Source organism: Doryrhamphus excisus, chromosome 3 (genome assembly GCF_030265055.1).
Source record: "Doryrhamphus excisus isolate RoL2022-K1 chromosome 3, RoL_Dexc_1.0, whole genome shotgun sequence".
Lineage (NCBI taxonomy): Eukaryota > Metazoa > Chordata > Actinopteri > Syngnathiformes > Syngnathidae > Doryrhamphus > Doryrhamphus excisus.
Window position 1 is genome coordinate 11,470,630 of NC_080468.1, and position 16,913 is coordinate 11,487,542.

Below are 16,913 nucleotides of genomic sequence, written 5' to 3' on the forward strand. Positions count from 1 at the left end.
TTTGTCCACTATTTATGTCCCGCGTCGCTTGCCGTAGTAGAGGCCGACTGGACCTCAGGCATTGGACAGCCAATCACGCCATGCATCTGCTCGAGGTAGCTCATTGGCGGATGTGTTTATACTGGAATCGAACCATGGCAACTTAGTCCACAACAGTACCCACTCAAGAGGTTTCATTTTACTCGGTGAGTGTCATTCAAATTGGAGTAAACTACGGGCGGATATGGATAAAGTTGTCATTGTAACCGGCGCGAACAGGTACGTTGGTATGTTATGTATGTAGCAAGGGCTAATATTAGCATTTTGGCTAAGTCAGTCGACGCTGCTTCATTGGGGGTTAGTGTTAGCGTTAGTGTAGAAAGTAGTTTTTTTTTTTATCATTGAGTGACCTTAAACTGGAGAAGCATCATAGAAAATGCTGTAGCCTGGCCCCGGTGTCTTCAATTTCAGTGAATTATTTATGAGCTACTTGTTTATGGTTTCTATCTGCCATGTGACTTCCTGTTTTAGTGGCATCGGTCTAGCCTTGTGTGAAAGGCTTCTGACTGAGGATGCTCGGCTTCGTCTGTGTCTGGCATGCAGAAACATGCAAAGGGCCGAGGCTGCCCGCTTCGCCCTCTTGACGTCTCACTCCGACGCCCATGTGGATTTACTGCACCTTGATGTTGGTTCTGTGCAGTCTGTGCTCACTGCTGCCCAAGAGCTGAAGTCCAGGTTGATAGACAGTGATGCTGATAAGAAGCAGTTTCTATTCTTATCATATGGGTTAATCAGAAATGTATGTTTTTCCACAGGTACAAGAGAATTGACTTTTTGTATCTTAATGCAGGAATTATGCCCAATCCACATGTGGATATAAAAGCCTTTTTCAAAGGTTTATTCTCTAGGTAAGCTTCACTTGTGTGATTTGCTCAAAATAGTTACTTTTAACCACTCCAGAATGTCTGTACTCTGATGTAACATGCATCATCTTTTTCTGTAGGAACATCATCAACATGTTTGCAACAGCACAGGGTATCTTAACCCAGCAGGACCACCTGAACCCTGACGGTCTACAGGAAGTGTTTGCTACCAACCTGTTTGGTCATTTTCTCCTGGTGCGTTAGACCAAAGCCTACATGAACTTTAACTGACGATCTCATAGTTTGATAATACACTACATTAAGTATACACTGATTTCCTTTTTGCATGCTTCAAACAAATGTAAATATTAGTCAAAATCCAGTTTTTAAATGAAACTTTTTATTATTAAGGGAAAAAAAATCCAAACCTACATGGCCCTGTGTGAAAATTTAATTATGTATATTAGCAATGCCCTTTAAATTTACATTTTATTCAATTCTTCTTATTGTTATTATTCTACTTATTCAATAGGAAGGACCATGTTTGAATTGAGAGACCCCTAGTGGCAGAAATTGTACATTGCGCTTTCAGTACGGATTAAATTAGTTTTGACATATTATAAACTAGCTTTTTCCCAAACTGAGAGTAAGGAGTAAATCTTTTTTCAGACCACTAATTTTCATCATCAACATCATAAAAAAGATGAATGGTTATATTTCTAATTGATGCTCAAAAGTATCACATTTAGAAGCTGTAGGACTGACACTGGTGTTTATGTTGCAGATTAGAGAGCTGGAGCCTCTGCTGTGTTCGGGGGATCACACATCACGTATCGTGTGGACCTCCTCAAGTAACGCCCGCCGCACCGCTTTCAGCATCGATGACATCCAACACAGAAACGGAACTGAGCCCTACAGCTCTTCTAAGTATGCTTCTGACATGCTCAGTGTGGCCCTCAACAGACACAAGAACAGCCAGGTTTGTCGTTCTCCTTCATATTGTGGCACATTTGGCCACTTGTTATTACAAATGTATCATGATTCAGGGGAAACAAATAGACCTAAAGGTTAAATTATTGTAAAAATGGTCTAATCTGACCATTAAAAAAAATGATTCCCATTTTCTTCTAGGGGCTTTTTTCCTCTGTGATATGTCCAGGGCTGGTGATGACCAATCTAACATATGGCATCCTCCCCTCCTTTTTGTGGACTCTCATAATGCCAATCATGTGGCTGGTGAGTGTCATTTGCCTCATGCTATTCATTTATAAACATAAATATAAATATACAAAGATGACTACAACCCCACACATTTCAGAAATCATTTTATTGTATCTTCTCAGGAGACAGTACAGTCATTCTTGACCACATTGCAGTTCGAGTTTCACTCTATCATGGTTTTTCAGAGGTATATCATGCCATTTTGTGGTTGAATACAACCCATTATTACTCAAATTATTATTATTATTACTCATCTCACAACACGCACAAAATTAATAACATAATATTAATCACAGGCTACTGTTGCAGTTGTAATCCACAAGTTAAAACTCAGCTTTGAACCCTCAACATCACTTCCTGTCCTCCACAGGTCCAGTCACATTTATTGCAACACACTTGAGCACTAGTTTTATTTATGCCTTAAATGGCTTATTTTCTCTGATTATATCTCTACTGTTTCGGGTCAAATAAGTGGAAATGTGACTATAGGGGTGTTATTTCATGCCTAGAGGGCTCTAATGATGTTAAAAACATTAAAGCAGCACTGCATCATACTGAGAGATGTGTTTAGTTTGTATCTACTATGCTGAGTAATATGAGTGTAAAGGTGACTGTAGGGGTGTTATCCGTGCCTAGAGGGCTCTAATGATGTTAACATTAAAGCAGCACTGCATCATACTGAGAGCTGTTGACTTGAGCAGTGTTTAGTTTGTATCTATTATATTGAGTAGTATGAGTGTGAAGGTGACTGTAAGGATGTTATTTCATGTCTAGAGGACTCTAGTCATGTTAAAAAAATATATTTAGAAAGTTGAAAACAGGCTTTCTACTCTCTAACTGTAAAAATACTTTGCGGAAATTCACTTATCACGGTCGGGTCTGGAACTGATAAACCGCGGATATAACCTCAAGTCGTCAGTGTCTTAAATAGCTGGAAACACAAGTGAGTTGCAGTGAATAGTAAATGTATAATGTTTCTGTCCTTTGAGAAGATGTACTGTCATAAAAATGGAGGAATGTACAGTAGTCACGTTTGTACTTCATGTTTTCTTGGAATCTGTTTTGAGCAGATCAGGATCTTCACAAATACGTTCACTCTTACGCCGTACAACGGAGCAGGCTCTCTGGTAAGTCCCCGCCCCAAAATACCCATCAAAGGACTGATACAGTGAATGAAATGTAATCATAGAATTCTCTGGACTTCTACAGCACTGGCTGTTTCTTCAAACGCCAGAGTCTCTGGATCCAAGGGCAAAGTATCACAGTTTAACATCAGGACTCGGGACAAACTACACAGAACCACAACCGGTACGTATCTCTCTTCATTCAAGCTAACTGACAACTTCATTAGGCACACATGATGATGCAATCCAATCCAAGAGTGTACCAAAAATGCTTTCTTCTATGCTTAGTTTTCATTGACACTTGATGATGACTGTGTCATGCATTGTAGTTGTACTTTGTACAGAGGTGTAGAACCTAAGCCTCAATTGTCTTGTATTAGAGCTCTCTGACTGTGCAGGTGTGCCTAATATTGTGGTTAGTGGGCTCCTTGTCATTACATACGTGTAACCAGACCCCCTATTTGTGTTCTGATAGATGGACATTGACGACAGCATGTGTGAAGAGCTTTATGAAAAGCTTCTTCAGCTGGAGAAAGAAGTCAGGAGAAGACTTGCCGACAGACCAGTCAACTCTTACACACAACCTAATTCACTGTAACATCATAACATCGTAACATCATAGACTTGTGTGCTACGTATGTAAAGCAAAGGTTTACCTTACACCAAAATATAATACTGTGCTCTTATTTACCTTGCCTTGCCTTACTTTTTCATCAAGTTGTTCAACATGATACAACTCAACAAAACCTAAATTCTCATCAGGTAACTGAACTACAGGTAAGGGCCAGAAAATTAGAATATTTTCATAAACTTGATTTATTTCAGTCAATGTGTTCAAAAGGTATAACTTTTACATTATATTTAATCATTGCACACAGACTGATGCATTTCAAATGTTTATTTCTTTAATTTTGATGATTATAGGTGGCAACAAATGAAAATCCGAAATTCCGTGGGTCAGAAAATTAGAATATTGTGAAAGGGTTCAATTTTGAAGACACCTGGTGCCACCCACTAATCAGCTGATTAACTCAAAACACCTGCAAAGGGCTTTAAATGGTCTCTCAGTCCAGTTCTGAAGCTTACACAAACATGGGGAAGACTTCAGATTTGACAGCTGTCCAAAAGGCAACCATTGACACATTGCACAAGGAGGGCAAGACTCAAAAGGTTATTGCTGAAAAGGTTGGCTGTTCTCAAACCTCTGTGTCCAAACACATTAATGGAGAGGCAAAGGGAAGGAAAAACTGTGGTAGGAAAAAGTGTACAAGCGATAGGAATCACCGCGCCCTGGTGAAGATTGTGGAAAAAAAACCCATTCAAAAATGTGGGGGAGATTCACAAGGACTGGACTGCTGCAGGAGTCAGTGCTTCAAGATCCACCACCAAGAGACGCATGAAAGACATGGGTTTCAACTGCCGCATACCTCGTGTCAAGCCTCTTTTGAACAAGAAACAGCGCGAAAAGCGTCTCACCTGGGCTAAGGAAAAAAAGAGCTGGACTGCTGCTGAGTGGTCCAAAGTTATGTTTTCTGATGAAAGCAAATTTTGCATTTCCTTTGGAAATCGAGGTCCCAGAGTCTGGAGGAAGAGAGGAGAGGCACAGGATCCACGTTGCTTGAAGTCTAGTGTGAAGTTTCCACCATCAGTGATGGTTTGGGGTGCCATGTCATCTGCTGGTGTCGGTCCACTCTGTTTCCTGAGATCCAAGGTCAACGCAGCCGTCTACCAGCAAGTTTTAGAGCACTTCATGCTTCCTGCTGCTGACCTGCTTTATGGAGATGGGGATTTTACGTTCCAACAGGACTTGGCGCCTGCACACAGCGCCAAATCTACCAGTGCCTGGTTTAAGGACCATGATATTTCTGTTCTCAATTGGCCAGCCAACTCACCTGACCTTAGCCCCATCGAAAATCTGTGGGGTATTGTTAAGAGGAAGATGCAGAATGCCAGACCCAAAAATGCAGAAGAGCTGAAGGCCACTATCAAAGCAACCTGGGCTCTCATAACACCTGAGCAGTGCCAGAAACTGATCGACTCCATGCCACGCCGCATTAATGCAGTCATTGAGGCAAAAGGAGCTCCAACCAAGTATTGAGTACTGTACATTCTCATATTTTTCACGTTCACACTTTTCAGTTGGCCAACATTTCTAAAAATCCTTTTTTTGTATTGGCCTTAGGTAATATTCTAATTTTCTGACCCACGGAATTTCGGATTTTCATTTGTTGCCACCTATAATCATCAAAATTAAAGAAATAAACATTTGAAATGCATCAGTCTGTGTGCAATGATTAAATATAATGTAAAAGTTATACCTTTTGAACACAATGACTGAAATAAATCAAGTTTATGAAAATATTCTAATTTTCTGGCCCTTACCTACTTTTTCATCAAGTTGTTCAACATGATACAACTCAACAAAACCTAAATTCTCATCAGGTAACTGAACTATACCCTTAGTGTGTATTTTTTTGAAGCTCAACATTGTTCAAATGATGCATAATCTTATCTATTTAGAAAATAAATAAACTGGAGTAAGAACTATCTTCTTTCATATTTGAAATACGTCTACATAGTTATCATATTTTACTGATATAAACTATACAGCTTGTGTCACATGCTGTACCTAGTGGTGACCTCCAGGTAACTGTGTTGATGTCTTTTGTGGCAAGTTTTTCCTTTGTGACAAGTTTTTCCTTTTTGTTCCAGTTGATTGATGCCTCCAGCAAATGTTACAATATGACACCAACAGTGTTTGCCCCATATTTTCTTCTTATTTTACTGCATGGCCCTATGTGAAAAGGTGATTGCCCCCTATTAAAAACATAACTTACCTGATATTAATTGAGATCTATCAGTGTGTGAAAGGTTATAAAGCAAATTCTAAAGTTTTGGCACCCCAAAGAGCCATTTTTAACAAATGGTGACAACAGAACCTACCCAGGAATGGGCGGCCAACTAAAATTAAAAAGTCACAAAAGACCCCACAACAACATTCAAAAGAACTGCAGGCCTCACTTACCTCAGTGAAGGCCAGTGTTCATGACTCCACCATCAGAAAGTGTGTGTCCCATTATCTGTCCCATTGACCAGCAGTAAAATATGGTGGTGGTAGTGTGATGGTCCAGAGCTGTTTTGCTAATTCACAATCTGGAAAGACTTTCTGTGATAAATATAAACATGAATTCTGCTGTCTACCAAAAATATCCTGTATAGGAGAATGTCCAAAAAGCAGTCCTAAATCTTTTTTTTCCCTGATCTGCAATCTTGTCCGAAAGCAATATAACTAAAGAGTGTCTGGCTGTGGATTTAAACATGGAGAGTAGTTCCATTAATAATATCAGTGACCCTGTGCTGAAACTGAGTGGATGAGGAGTTGATTCCACAGAGGACAAACAGATGTGTTTCCTCCAGCTGTTACTCAGCATTTCCCTGCTGACTACATAATTGCTGCCTTTTATAAACTTCCAAATCCCACCTAATCTCAGGAGCAGCTGGTGCTACATTTTAAACTTGTTTTTTTTTTTTTCCAGAAATAAGATATACTGGAAGGGCAGAGATACAATTCAGATAATTATTTTTAAATTCAGTTGCAGTTATGGTGCGTATAGTATTTAAGGATAACGGAATGTTTCTCTGAGAAATGAAAGAGCAGATTATTCTCAGAGGACAAGAGCGTGCGTCATTACATAATCAATAAAAACATTACAGGCAGCGCGTGCTCAGATTGGTGCGCGCCTCACCATGTCCCGGATGTTGCTCGCACCGGAAGAGAAGGGGCCGCTCTCCCAGCCATCTTGTGGCAGCATCCAGCGAGAGTAGCTCGCATCACGCTTCGTCGAATCGGAGGTGAATCCAGCTGAAGGGGCGCCATCATGCCCGGGCACCTGCAAGAAGGCTTCGGCTGTGTCGTGACCAACCGGTTCGACCAGTTACCGGACGACGAGTCTGACCCGTCCGAGATCCTAAAAGCGGCTGAAAACAAGAAGAAGGAGGGGGCCGCTGCTGGCTCCGCTAAGACCGCGGCTCAAGCCGCCAAGCAGCCCAAGAAGGAGTCACAGAAGGACAGGAAGAATCCTCTACTGGACAAGAAGGAGGAGTCCCAGCCTCCGGTGCCCCTGAAGAAAGAAGGTAAACACACACACACACACTCGTACAATGTGCTCGCTGGGCGTGTGTGTTTATTTTGGTGTGATGCTCAACTGTCATGTGTAGCCCTAGCTAGCAGTGCTAGCTGCTGCTGGACGGCGTCACTCGGCGGGAGGTCAACATGGACCTTGTCTGTTTGTTGGTAGAGGACACACGGAGGTGAAGTCCTTGCCGGAAGGTTGTTGTCGCTCAGGTGCAGGCTGGTGTGTGAGCGAGTGTGTGTCACTCTCATCTAACGGCCGCATCCTATTGGAATGTGATGCTTCAACACATCAAGGGATTCGTATTTGTTGTTGACTTTAGCAAAAGACTCGTTCATTGACTTACAATAACAATACAGCTGATTCGGGGGGTTGAAGCTCCGTTCAAAGTGCCGACACCACATACTGTGACTGACTTTCAGCCAGCATGTCCGCCATTGTGGACTTAAAGCAGTATCATACACCCACCTGCCACTGTGATTGACAGGTATCCGGCGAGTGGGTCGAAGGCCGGAGCAGCAGGGTCACCAGGGTTCACAGCACCAGGGGGGCCAAGGTGATGGGCGATCTGGAGACAAGAGGCCGGACCGAAGACCTCCTCGTGAGCGCCGCTTTGAGAAGCCCGCTGAGGAGAAGCCAGAAGGAGGTGCTGAGTTCTCTGCTGACAAGTAAGTAGCGAGTCGCTACATTCCTCTTTTATCAATATCAATAGCCACGTTTACATGGAGCCAAATATTCCAATTCCATTCGGGTTATTTGCTCAAACGGAAAGAATCTAAAATTTGTATACACCTCATTCCGAAAGAAAAGTGCCAATCCGAATGAATATATAATCGGATTCCCAGGGGTGGAATATTCCTTTCCCCAATCTGATTGAGGTATCTTGTACCCGCTCAATCGGAAAGTTGTCAGGGTGCGTTCTTCTTTGTGGTGTTTTTCTTCTTCTGTTGTTTATTGGCGGTTGGCAAGCAGCTTTCATGTGCATTAGCGCCATCTGTGGAACAGAATCTAAACCCTTCTATACGCCATTCACAAGTCCAGTTTTATTAAAAAAAACAATAATTCTTCTTAATTATAAAATATTAGCAAGATTGAACTTTATCTTTTCCTGTTCCCGGGTGGTTCTTTCAGCGAATGCTGAGGCATGACGTAACACGCAGCTCGAGACGTTCTTCGATTTAAAAAAATGGAGGCGAGCAATCGGCACTGGACTGCTGTGGAAAGTTTGTTTTTGATTCAATTTAAATTTCAAGACTGGACGAATGAAAAACTGGCAATACGGAGTTATTCCAACAAGTGAAAGAAAAACTGGAGGAAGTCGGTATCACGTGATGTTGGTGTTTACGCTTTACTGCGCATGCCCCATTGACTATTCTGGTTGATTATAGCGGCGCATGTAGACACGCGATTGGAATATTCCTTTCCATGTATACCATTGCTTTCTGAAAGGTCATTCGGAAAGAGAAAAACTCCTCATGTAAACGTGGCTAATGTAAGAACACTGTTGTTTACTCTTCTTTACAGGCCGTCTGGTGACCGACCGCCAAGAGGGCGTGGTGGAGGCCGAGGTGGGCGAGGCGGACGAGGGCGGGGCATGGGAAGAGGAGATGGTTTTGACTCCCGTGGCAAACGAGATTTTGACAGACACAGCAGCAGTGACAAATCGTGAGTTTGTTTTTTTTATCCAGATAAAACAAGTGCGTGATTGTTCCGGTTTGCTCCAGGAATCAGAAAAGTGAGGAGAAGCGTGGTGGCAGCGGCTCGCACAACTGGGGCAATGTGAAGGAGGAAGCCAGGTGAGCACATTCTAAAATCTCTAGTTATAAGCATAGGTATGAATGTGAGAATGAATGATTGTTTGTCTATATGTGCCCTGTGATTGGCTGGCGACCAGTCCAGGGTGTACCCCGCCTCTTGTCTGAAGACAGCTGGAATAGGCTCCAGCATACCCACAACCCTAGTGAGGATAAGCGGTATAGAAATTGATGAATGGATGATGGAAAATTTTATTTTAAGTTTTTTTTATTAATAGGCTGTACTTAACCACAAGGGACAACTAGGTAGAGGACAAACAAAAACAAACCAAAAAATACATTTAATACTTTATAAGTTTGCGGCATAATTTAACCGCAGTATATGACTTTGGCCCAATTTTCAGCGCCCCCTGGAGGACATAAAATGTAAAACGGTGCCTCGACTCACAAAGAAGGAACCATGAAAGAGGTTTAGAGCGGCTATATTTTAGTAATAACTTTTGTTTATGTTGTGTTGCACAGTGACTTGGACAGGTTTCTGTTTTTTGCCGTTCATAGCCATCTACAGCGTCATTCTTGTTTGATTGTGGAAAGTGACTCTCCACTATATAGGCCAAAATGTATTTCCCGCTGATTGGCATATATTACGGGTGCTATACTAGTGTGTGCTTCTATTTCATTATTCAGTTATTTTTGGAGGCCTTAAAAATGCAAGAAAACACAACAAAAATGTGGACATCATAAAATTAGCTCCTGCCAGCAGTTGCACAAAAACAGTCTCAAGAAGCTATGTTCCAAAACAAACCAGTAAGTCACCCATTTTTGTTTCTGACTGCAATTATGTGTCAAAACCAGGGGTTGTATTTCAGCAAACTAGTCCTAGGTACTTAGAACAAATGAGCCAAAGGTCAGATCTTCATAATCATAATTACAATGCACAACGATGAGCCAATTCAAGAAACAATACAAGCTGTTGATGTTTTCTAAATACAAGGATGAAGAGTCTTGAACCAGTCATGATGTGCTATATATATCACTATATTGACACTTACTATGGTACCCATTATGTCATTGGATGGTCATATCTTCTTACTTCGGTACGTGACAAAAATAAAATATATTTTTTAATTTATTAAAAAAAAAAAACTATATTAGGAAAGCAGGAAGTGAACAAATGTAACAGTTACTGATTGTAAAAGTACCTTCAGGCGAGAGGCGGGGTACACCCTGGACTGGTCGCCGGCCAATCACAGGGCACATATAGACAAACAACCATTCACACTCACATTCATACCTATGCACAATTTGGAGTCGCCAATTAACCTAGCATGTTTTTGGAATGTGGGAGGAAACCGGAGTACCCGAGAAAAAACGGGGAGAACATGCAAACTCCACACAGAGGTGGCCGAGGGTAGAATTGAACCCTGGTCTCCTAGTTGTGAGTTATGCGCTCTAACCACTAGACCGCCGTACAGCCTGCTTGCAGCTTTAATATTATTATATTAACTGTTATCGTAGCTGACACTGCAGCTGCCATGAAGTGTAAAGCCAAGGTGAAATATTGCCGTGTACTAACTTGCCATAAAGATAGAAAGACTCTAATAGATGCATTTGTGTCTTCAGCGAGGCTGAACCGACGCCTCCTGCTGAGACAACCCCAGAGGGAGAGGAAACTGCACCTGCCGGCTCTGAGAACAAGTGAGTGTTCACTTTCTGTTCAGTGAAAACCTGTAAGGGTAAATTAGACCCTCAACCATTAGTGTTCATTGTACTTGTACTTCTCGCCTTCAGGATTAGGAAGCATGTACAAAACCTTACAGGACAGACAGTTCTGAGGTCTAACCTCCCATGTTGTTGCATATTGGCTCTGCAGGGAGAATGAGGTGGAAGAAGTGAAAAACGAAGGCCCCCGAGAGATGACGCTGGACGAGTGGAAGGCTATGCAGGACAAGGAGCGCACCAAGGTGGAGTTCAACATCCGAAAGGCCAACGAGGGCGCTGATAGCCAGTGGAAGAAAGGATACGTGCTGCACAAGTCTAAGAGTGAAGATGTGAGTATGGCTGCGCTGCTCGGGGTCTGAAAACAGTTAATTGTATAGTAAGAAGTTGATTAGTGATACTTTTACCATTCACATGCATATGAACATGCATATATTTGGAACATGGAAGTTGGAGTACCCGGACAAAAACCCACAAATGGGGAGAACATGCAAAGATTCGAGTCCAGATCTTCCTGTTCTCCTGTGTGGGCAACCTGAAAAACACTAAACCACCATGCCGCCCCAAAAGAATAACAGTTACTGTTATTCAAAGTGGGTATATTTAAATGCAGTTCTCCACAGAACATGAATGCAAAGTGATTTGAACCACACATATACATGTAATAATAATATTCATTAATTTATTCATTTTCTAATGGGTCGCGGGGGTGCTGGAGCCTATCCCAGCTGTCTTCGGTTGAGAGGCGGGGTACACCCTAGACTGGTTGCCAGCCAATCACAGGGCACATATAGACAAACAACCATTCACACTCACATTCATACCAATGGACAATTTGGAGTGGCCAATTAACCTAGCATGTTTTTGGAATGTCGGAGGAAACCGGAGTACCCGGAGAAAACCCACGCATGCACGGGGAGAACATGCAAACTCCACATAGAGATGGCGGAGGGTGGAATTGAACCCTGGTCTCCTAGCTGTGAGGTCTGCGTGCTAACCATATATAACTTCAGGGCTCTACATTAAAAACAAAAATGACTTGCCCATGGGGAATCCTTAAGGTGAGAACTACTTGCCCGAACTTGCCCCATGTAAAATGAAAAGACTGCCATAATGATATCATATATCAATATATGCTGATAATTCATCAGATAATAGTACTGATGCATTGTATTTGGAGGAATGTCTGAAAATTTGTGGAGATGTATGTTAACATGGCAAGCCATGCTACCTTACACATGGTAGTCGTAGTAAGCAGTGATATTTATAAGTTGTGCACCACAATGAAACATTTGACACATTTGTGTACTAGTAAAGTGTTTTTAATCCAGAAAAAAATGCTCAATGGTCAAACAATAATTTGTGAAGCAAAGGTGAGAAAAATACACAGAGAAATGAAACCGCTAGGTTTTGTAGCTTGTGCAAAATCAGCACTTGGTATTGGATCTAATCGGTGGTGTTTCATTGTGACCACTTCAAATTGTCACAGCAATGTGATTCACTCACCTGTGCCATCATTTGATTTGCTGCCGCTAATAAAATAATTGTTTAGGAGGCACTGGTTCATCACTTTTTGCTGTTTTCCTTCAGAAGTTGTTGAAGAATTAGACGATGTTGGCAGGGACGCCATGATAGATGTTTTCCTAGTAAAACGATCGCTGATTGGTTGATCGCGAACAAGAACGGGTGTGGGTAAAACGTGGATTGTGGATTACGGACCGCGGTCTAAAAAAACGATTCTGATTGGTCCATTTCAAGATTTGCAAGGATTGGTTTGCAAATTACCACCGGAATTACGCAGTCCGTGTTTTACCAACACCCAACAAGAACCGCTTTAAAAAAAACTCTTGGCAGTACGGCATGCGGGCAAGTGCCCGACGGGAATATTAATGATTGGATTTACTTGCCCGAATTTTGTTTTAACTTGCCCCGGGCCATCGGTACAACGTTATTGTCGAGCCCTGAACTTGCCTGTGCCCTAAAGCTCAATTATTAAATCTCAATTATTCAGAGAAAGCGGCAATCATGGTCACATGGGTTTCATTATCACTCACATTGTATGTTGGGGGGAAAAAAATCCTGTCTTTCATTTTCAGAGGCCTGTCGGAGCTTTGATTGATGCCACGGAGGCGGAAGTAGACCCACAACCTCTGTTCCACAAGGTGCCTGCAACCTCTCATTGGTCAAATATTTACCTACTGATAATATGGCTTAGTTTCAGTGATGGGACTCTCTCCATTTAAAATGTTACTGAATTAATTTTATGTGTTTTCCCTAGGGCAACGCTGACGAATCTGCTGAACACCACTTTCGTAAACCGGCCAACGACATCACATCCCAGCTGGAGATCAACTTCGGAGACCTGGGCCGCCCCGGTCGTGGACGTGGGGGCTCCCGTGGGGGCAGGGGAGGCCGCGGCGGGGGAGGCAGCAGGCCGGCGCGTGGCGGAGGGCGCTCTGAAAAGGTAACCGGCGAATACAAAAGGTGCAAATGTGCTCACACTAGTGGAATGACAATGAACACGGCCTAAACCTGAAAGCACTGACATGGAAAAGCTGCTGTGGAGCGAATAGAGAGGCCCACTGACCAGAAAACACCCTGCTCTTGTCCGTGTGTGCCCGGATATTCTCCTCAGTGGTGTGAATTATTATCTGACAATGTTTCATAACTAGAATGTGAAATGGAAGGTTACTGTGAAAGATTAACACCAGGGGCAAACTTAAAAAACATATTAAGAGAAAAAGGTTGTAACCTAATGAGGAAAAGTTTACAATTTTACAACAATAACGTGGTTAATATTGATTAGGCATTTTAGTACCATGAGGTTGATATATTAAATAAACATTTTTATTGTAATATTATGGAAAACGACAAATGAAATTGTAATTTTTGGAAAATTGTATATGTATATGTATATGTATATATACGTATGTATATGTATGTAGAATAAAATGTTTAAGTAGTTAAAAAAAATGTAAACAGCTGTAGTTTTATGAGAATAAAGTCAAAATATTAAGAGAATATGCATTTTACCTAACTACAAAAAAGAAAAAAAATGTATGAGAATAAACCCATAATATGAGAAACAAATTAATTTTACTAGCATAGAGAAAAAATATTTTTATGTGGCTTTTTTGAGAAACAAAAAATAAATAAAGGAACTTTTGGAAAAATATTTTAGGAAAAAATTATAATATGTGAATAATTTATTTGTTTTTTTAATGCATATATCTAAAGAATTTTTTAAGAAATAAATATTGTTAAATATGGCCGCAATATTATAAATATTATAATAAAATAATGTAATTATAATAATATAAATATTGTTTTTTAAACTCCTTCAATCCCAACCATTTTCAAAAGACTTTAGTGCCGCCCATTTTAGACCATTTTGACTGATTTTCCAAGGCACACAGAATGTTGTGTTCAATGGCTATATAAACATGGAACATACCAAAACAAAGATTAGACTCCCGCCTTTCATCAGGGGAAAAAAAACAACATTGTTTCTACCTTTTTCCGTTCAGTAGAACAGGGAAGTTTCAGGAAAATATCAGTTCCCGACTAAAGTGAGGAAAAACAGCTTTTTGCGTGTGTGTGCTTGCCTTAAAAGTTCCTTACAATGCATAACCTTCTGCACGCTGCACTCCTCCATGCTCTTCCACTTCCTCCTTGCTGTGATCTTAACTTAGCTTCTTCTGTTTTGCCACCAGGCAGGTGGCGTGTCAGTCCCCAACGTGGATGACCCCGAGGCCTTCCCCGCCCTGGCCTGAAGGCTCCTTTGCCACCACCAGCCTGCCCCGAGCCACCCTGCCGCCCCTCCTCCAGGAGGCCTGCATGCTTAATACATTCTGAAATATCTAAGAAATCCAAAAAAAAACAAACAAAAAAAAAGATTTTAATGACAAAAAAGGACAGTCATCCCATACCACTCGCGCCACCAGAGGACTCAAATTTTACCTGTTTTAAAGGAGGACAAAAGACAAGGTGGGAAAAGGACCTCTTGTTACACTGACGTTTTTGTATTTTGAAACATGAAAGCAGGGATGTTTTCATTCATTTATTTCAGAGATTATGCATAATTCATTGCGTTTGTGCTGCTTGAGATTATGCATTTTCTGCCATTTTTAGCTTTCAGGTGCGTCTCTTCCGACAGCTTTCAACTCAGTATTACGGGGGTCCTTGAAGACTCTCAACTGGAGTGCTTTTTTCCTCCCCACCCCACCCAGCCCCACACACCCCCTCTCCCAACGCCCCTGTGAAATACACACTGATGTGGTAGCGCTACACTACATATGTTTTCGATATCTAACGTATGACTTGACATACATTTTAAAAGTGTAATTATCCTGACTTAGCCCATCTCTATTTGAGAGGCACAAAATGAGAATGGGTAACCAGGCAACAGCATCACAAAAAAAAAGCTTGGTATTTTTCTGCTTGTTGTGCAGTGAAAGTAAATGCCTCTTTTCCCTTTTTTTTCATAGTTTGCCTTTTTTTGGTGGACCAGTGGTTAGTAATGCTTTGTATCCCCTGATTCAGGTGTGCCGCCTGTTGTTTGCAGGGTGTGTATCTTTTAGGCTGGTCCTTTTTAGCTCATGCAGACTACTTGTAACTTCAGGACCACTGAGGAAATGTTTTGTTTTGTTTGAGGATGTATGTGTGTGTGTGTGTGTGTGTGTGGAAATGTATGCGAGTGAATGCGGAACTGTGACAGCTAGTTACTTAGACAGTAAGTATTCAGACAGCAAGTCCCTCCCTACCTACAGTAATTTAAAGTATCTCTTGAGAAGTCATTGTGGAAGATGCGAGACTGCAGACATATCTTTGGAGTTTCTGTAATGTCCGCCCCATCTCCAAAAACGGCACTTCGTCAGCTCCCCCACTCATTTCTGTAGACCATATTTGCTGTGTATTTTTATTTGTATTTTGATGAGTGCATAAGAAATGTCGGCTGTCATTGTGGAACAATCAAGAGCTACAGAATGGAATGTAAACTCACGTTGAGCCAACTGTGTCAGCATCCTCAGCGAGCGTCCTATTTTAATGGAGGGGAGGGAGTAAACGGTAGCAAAGTTGAGAGTACTTTTAAAGCTGTAAATGCTGTGCTCTGCAGAGACTTGCTGATGATGCGCTGGCACAGATGGTTGAAGCAGGTTGTGTTTTTTTTTTTCTCGTAGGACTGTTTGAGCCACATGACGTTAAAACTCTCTGCGAACATCCCTGTTCTAATAAATTGCTTTAGAGGTGTTAGGTGTACTCTCAGATGGCTGTGGTATTGTTTGAAATGAGTACAAGTCCACTCCTTGTCGTTTTACCGAAATAGGGCAGTACAATTTCTGGGGTAATTTATATTTTGAATAATACAACAACTGCTGTGTTATACATTAAAGGTAAAGCATTACACCACTTTTGGACTTATTAGACTTCTCATTCATTTTAAACTGCAATAAAGACCGCACAAGATAATTAAAGGAACACATTTTATGGCACTGTATCATTAAAGCATGTTAAGAACGTTACTAGTTTATAGCTTGCAGTGATTAGATGCAGGTAAACAATGATAATGAATGAATTACATGTTTACACTTAGTATAATAGTCCAAAATATCTAAGTAATTAATAATAAAAAGGTGTAAACATGACATTATACAATATAAGGAGTTTATAAACAATGTATAATTGATCAAACTGACAAACATTGTAAATTTGTTGTAATTAGATGGCGTAGTGGGTTTGTCCACAGCTGCGATAACGCGTCAACGTCACCGCCATATTGGATAGGTCCAGACTGCACTGTAAATAAATGCAAGTAAATGTACTTACTTCCGTTAAGCGCCTTTATGCAAGAAAAAAAACGTTAATTCCTCCCGTTTATACGTTCACAGACGCACTAATGTACTTGGAAAACAGTTAGGCACCAAAAACAATCACGTTGTACTAAAGCAATCACATTGTTTTGGTGCCTAACGAGAGGAAATAAATACATTTACTTGTATTTATTTACAGGGTAGCCTTGGCCCATCCACTATGGCGGCGACGTTGACTTACGGCTCAGCACCACAGAACTACATTACGTAGAAATCTCATGAGCTGTACGTTTTTGTCGCCGCGAGTCTG

The 16,913-nt window shown here is 41.3% G+C and overlaps 2 protein-coding genes across 3 annotated transcripts; both read left to right on the forward strand.

Annotated features, from left to right (window-relative positions):
• The first annotated feature begins 39 nt into the window (after nt 1–39).
• On the forward strand, nt 40–3,873 carry hsd17b7 (hydroxysteroid (17-beta) dehydrogenase 7). Of its 2 annotated transcripts, none has more exons than XM_058066657.1 (9): nt 40–185; nt 511–714; nt 795–887; nt 983–1,097; nt 1,627–1,821; nt 1,974–2,078; nt 3,134–3,190; nt 3,273–3,371; nt 3,663–3,873. In XM_058066657.1, the coding sequence occupies exons 2-9, from the start codon at nt 587–589 to the stop codon at nt 3,783–3,785; spliced, it is 915 nt and encodes a 304-aa protein (XP_057922640.1). In that variant the 5' UTR covers nt 40–185; nt 511–586; the 3' UTR covers nt 3,786–3,873. The 2 variants fall into 2 exon arrangements, with proteins under 2 accessions (XP_057922640.1, XP_057922639.1); XM_058066656.1 differs by having other exon boundaries at nt 124–258.
• Nucleotides 3,874–6,933: 3,060 nt separating this feature from the next.
• On the forward strand, nt 6,934–16,058 carry LOC131125272 (SERPINE1 mRNA-binding protein 1-like). Its single transcript, XM_058066654.1, has 9 exons — nt 6,934–7,321; nt 7,808–7,988; nt 8,845–8,985; nt 9,045–9,116; nt 10,698–10,772; nt 10,948–11,125; nt 12,890–12,955; nt 13,072–13,257; nt 14,507–16,058. The coding sequence occupies exons 1-9, from the start codon at nt 7,066–7,068 to the stop codon at nt 14,564–14,566; spliced, it is 1,215 nt and encodes a 404-aa protein (XP_057922637.1). The 5' UTR covers nt 6,934–7,065; the 3' UTR covers nt 14,567–16,058.
• Nucleotides 16,059–16,913: the final 855 nt, after the last annotated feature.

What these genes read in the sequence shown, in the direction of transcription:
- hsd17b7 (XM_058066656.1), top strand. Translation starts at nt 224, where the DNA reads ATGGATAAAGTTGTCATTGTAACCGGCGCGAACAG. An exon ending in ACAGACACAAGAACAGCCAG is followed by an intron (nt 1,822 to 1,973) that starts GTTTGTCGTTCT and finishes ATTTTCTTCTAG; the next exon opens with GGGCTTTTTTCCTCTGTGAT. An exon ending in ACTACACAGAACCACAACCG is followed by an intron (nt 3,372 to 3,662) that starts GTACGTATCTCT and finishes GTGTTCTGATAG; the next exon opens with ATGGACATTGACGACAGCAT.
- LOC131125272 (XM_058066654.1), top strand. Translation starts at nt 7,066, where the DNA reads ATGCCCGGGCACCTGCAAGAAGGCTTCGGCTGTGTCGTGACCAACCGG. An exon ending in CACAGCAGCAGTGACAAATC is followed by an intron (nt 8,986 to 9,044) that starts GTGAGTTTGTTT and finishes GGTTTGCTCCAG; the next exon opens with GAATCAGAAAAGTGAGGAGA. An exon ending in ACAAGTCTAAGAGTGAAGAT is followed by an intron (nt 11,126 to 12,889) that starts GTGAGTATGGCT and finishes TTTCATTTTCAG; the next exon opens with AGGCCTGTCGGAGCTTTGAT.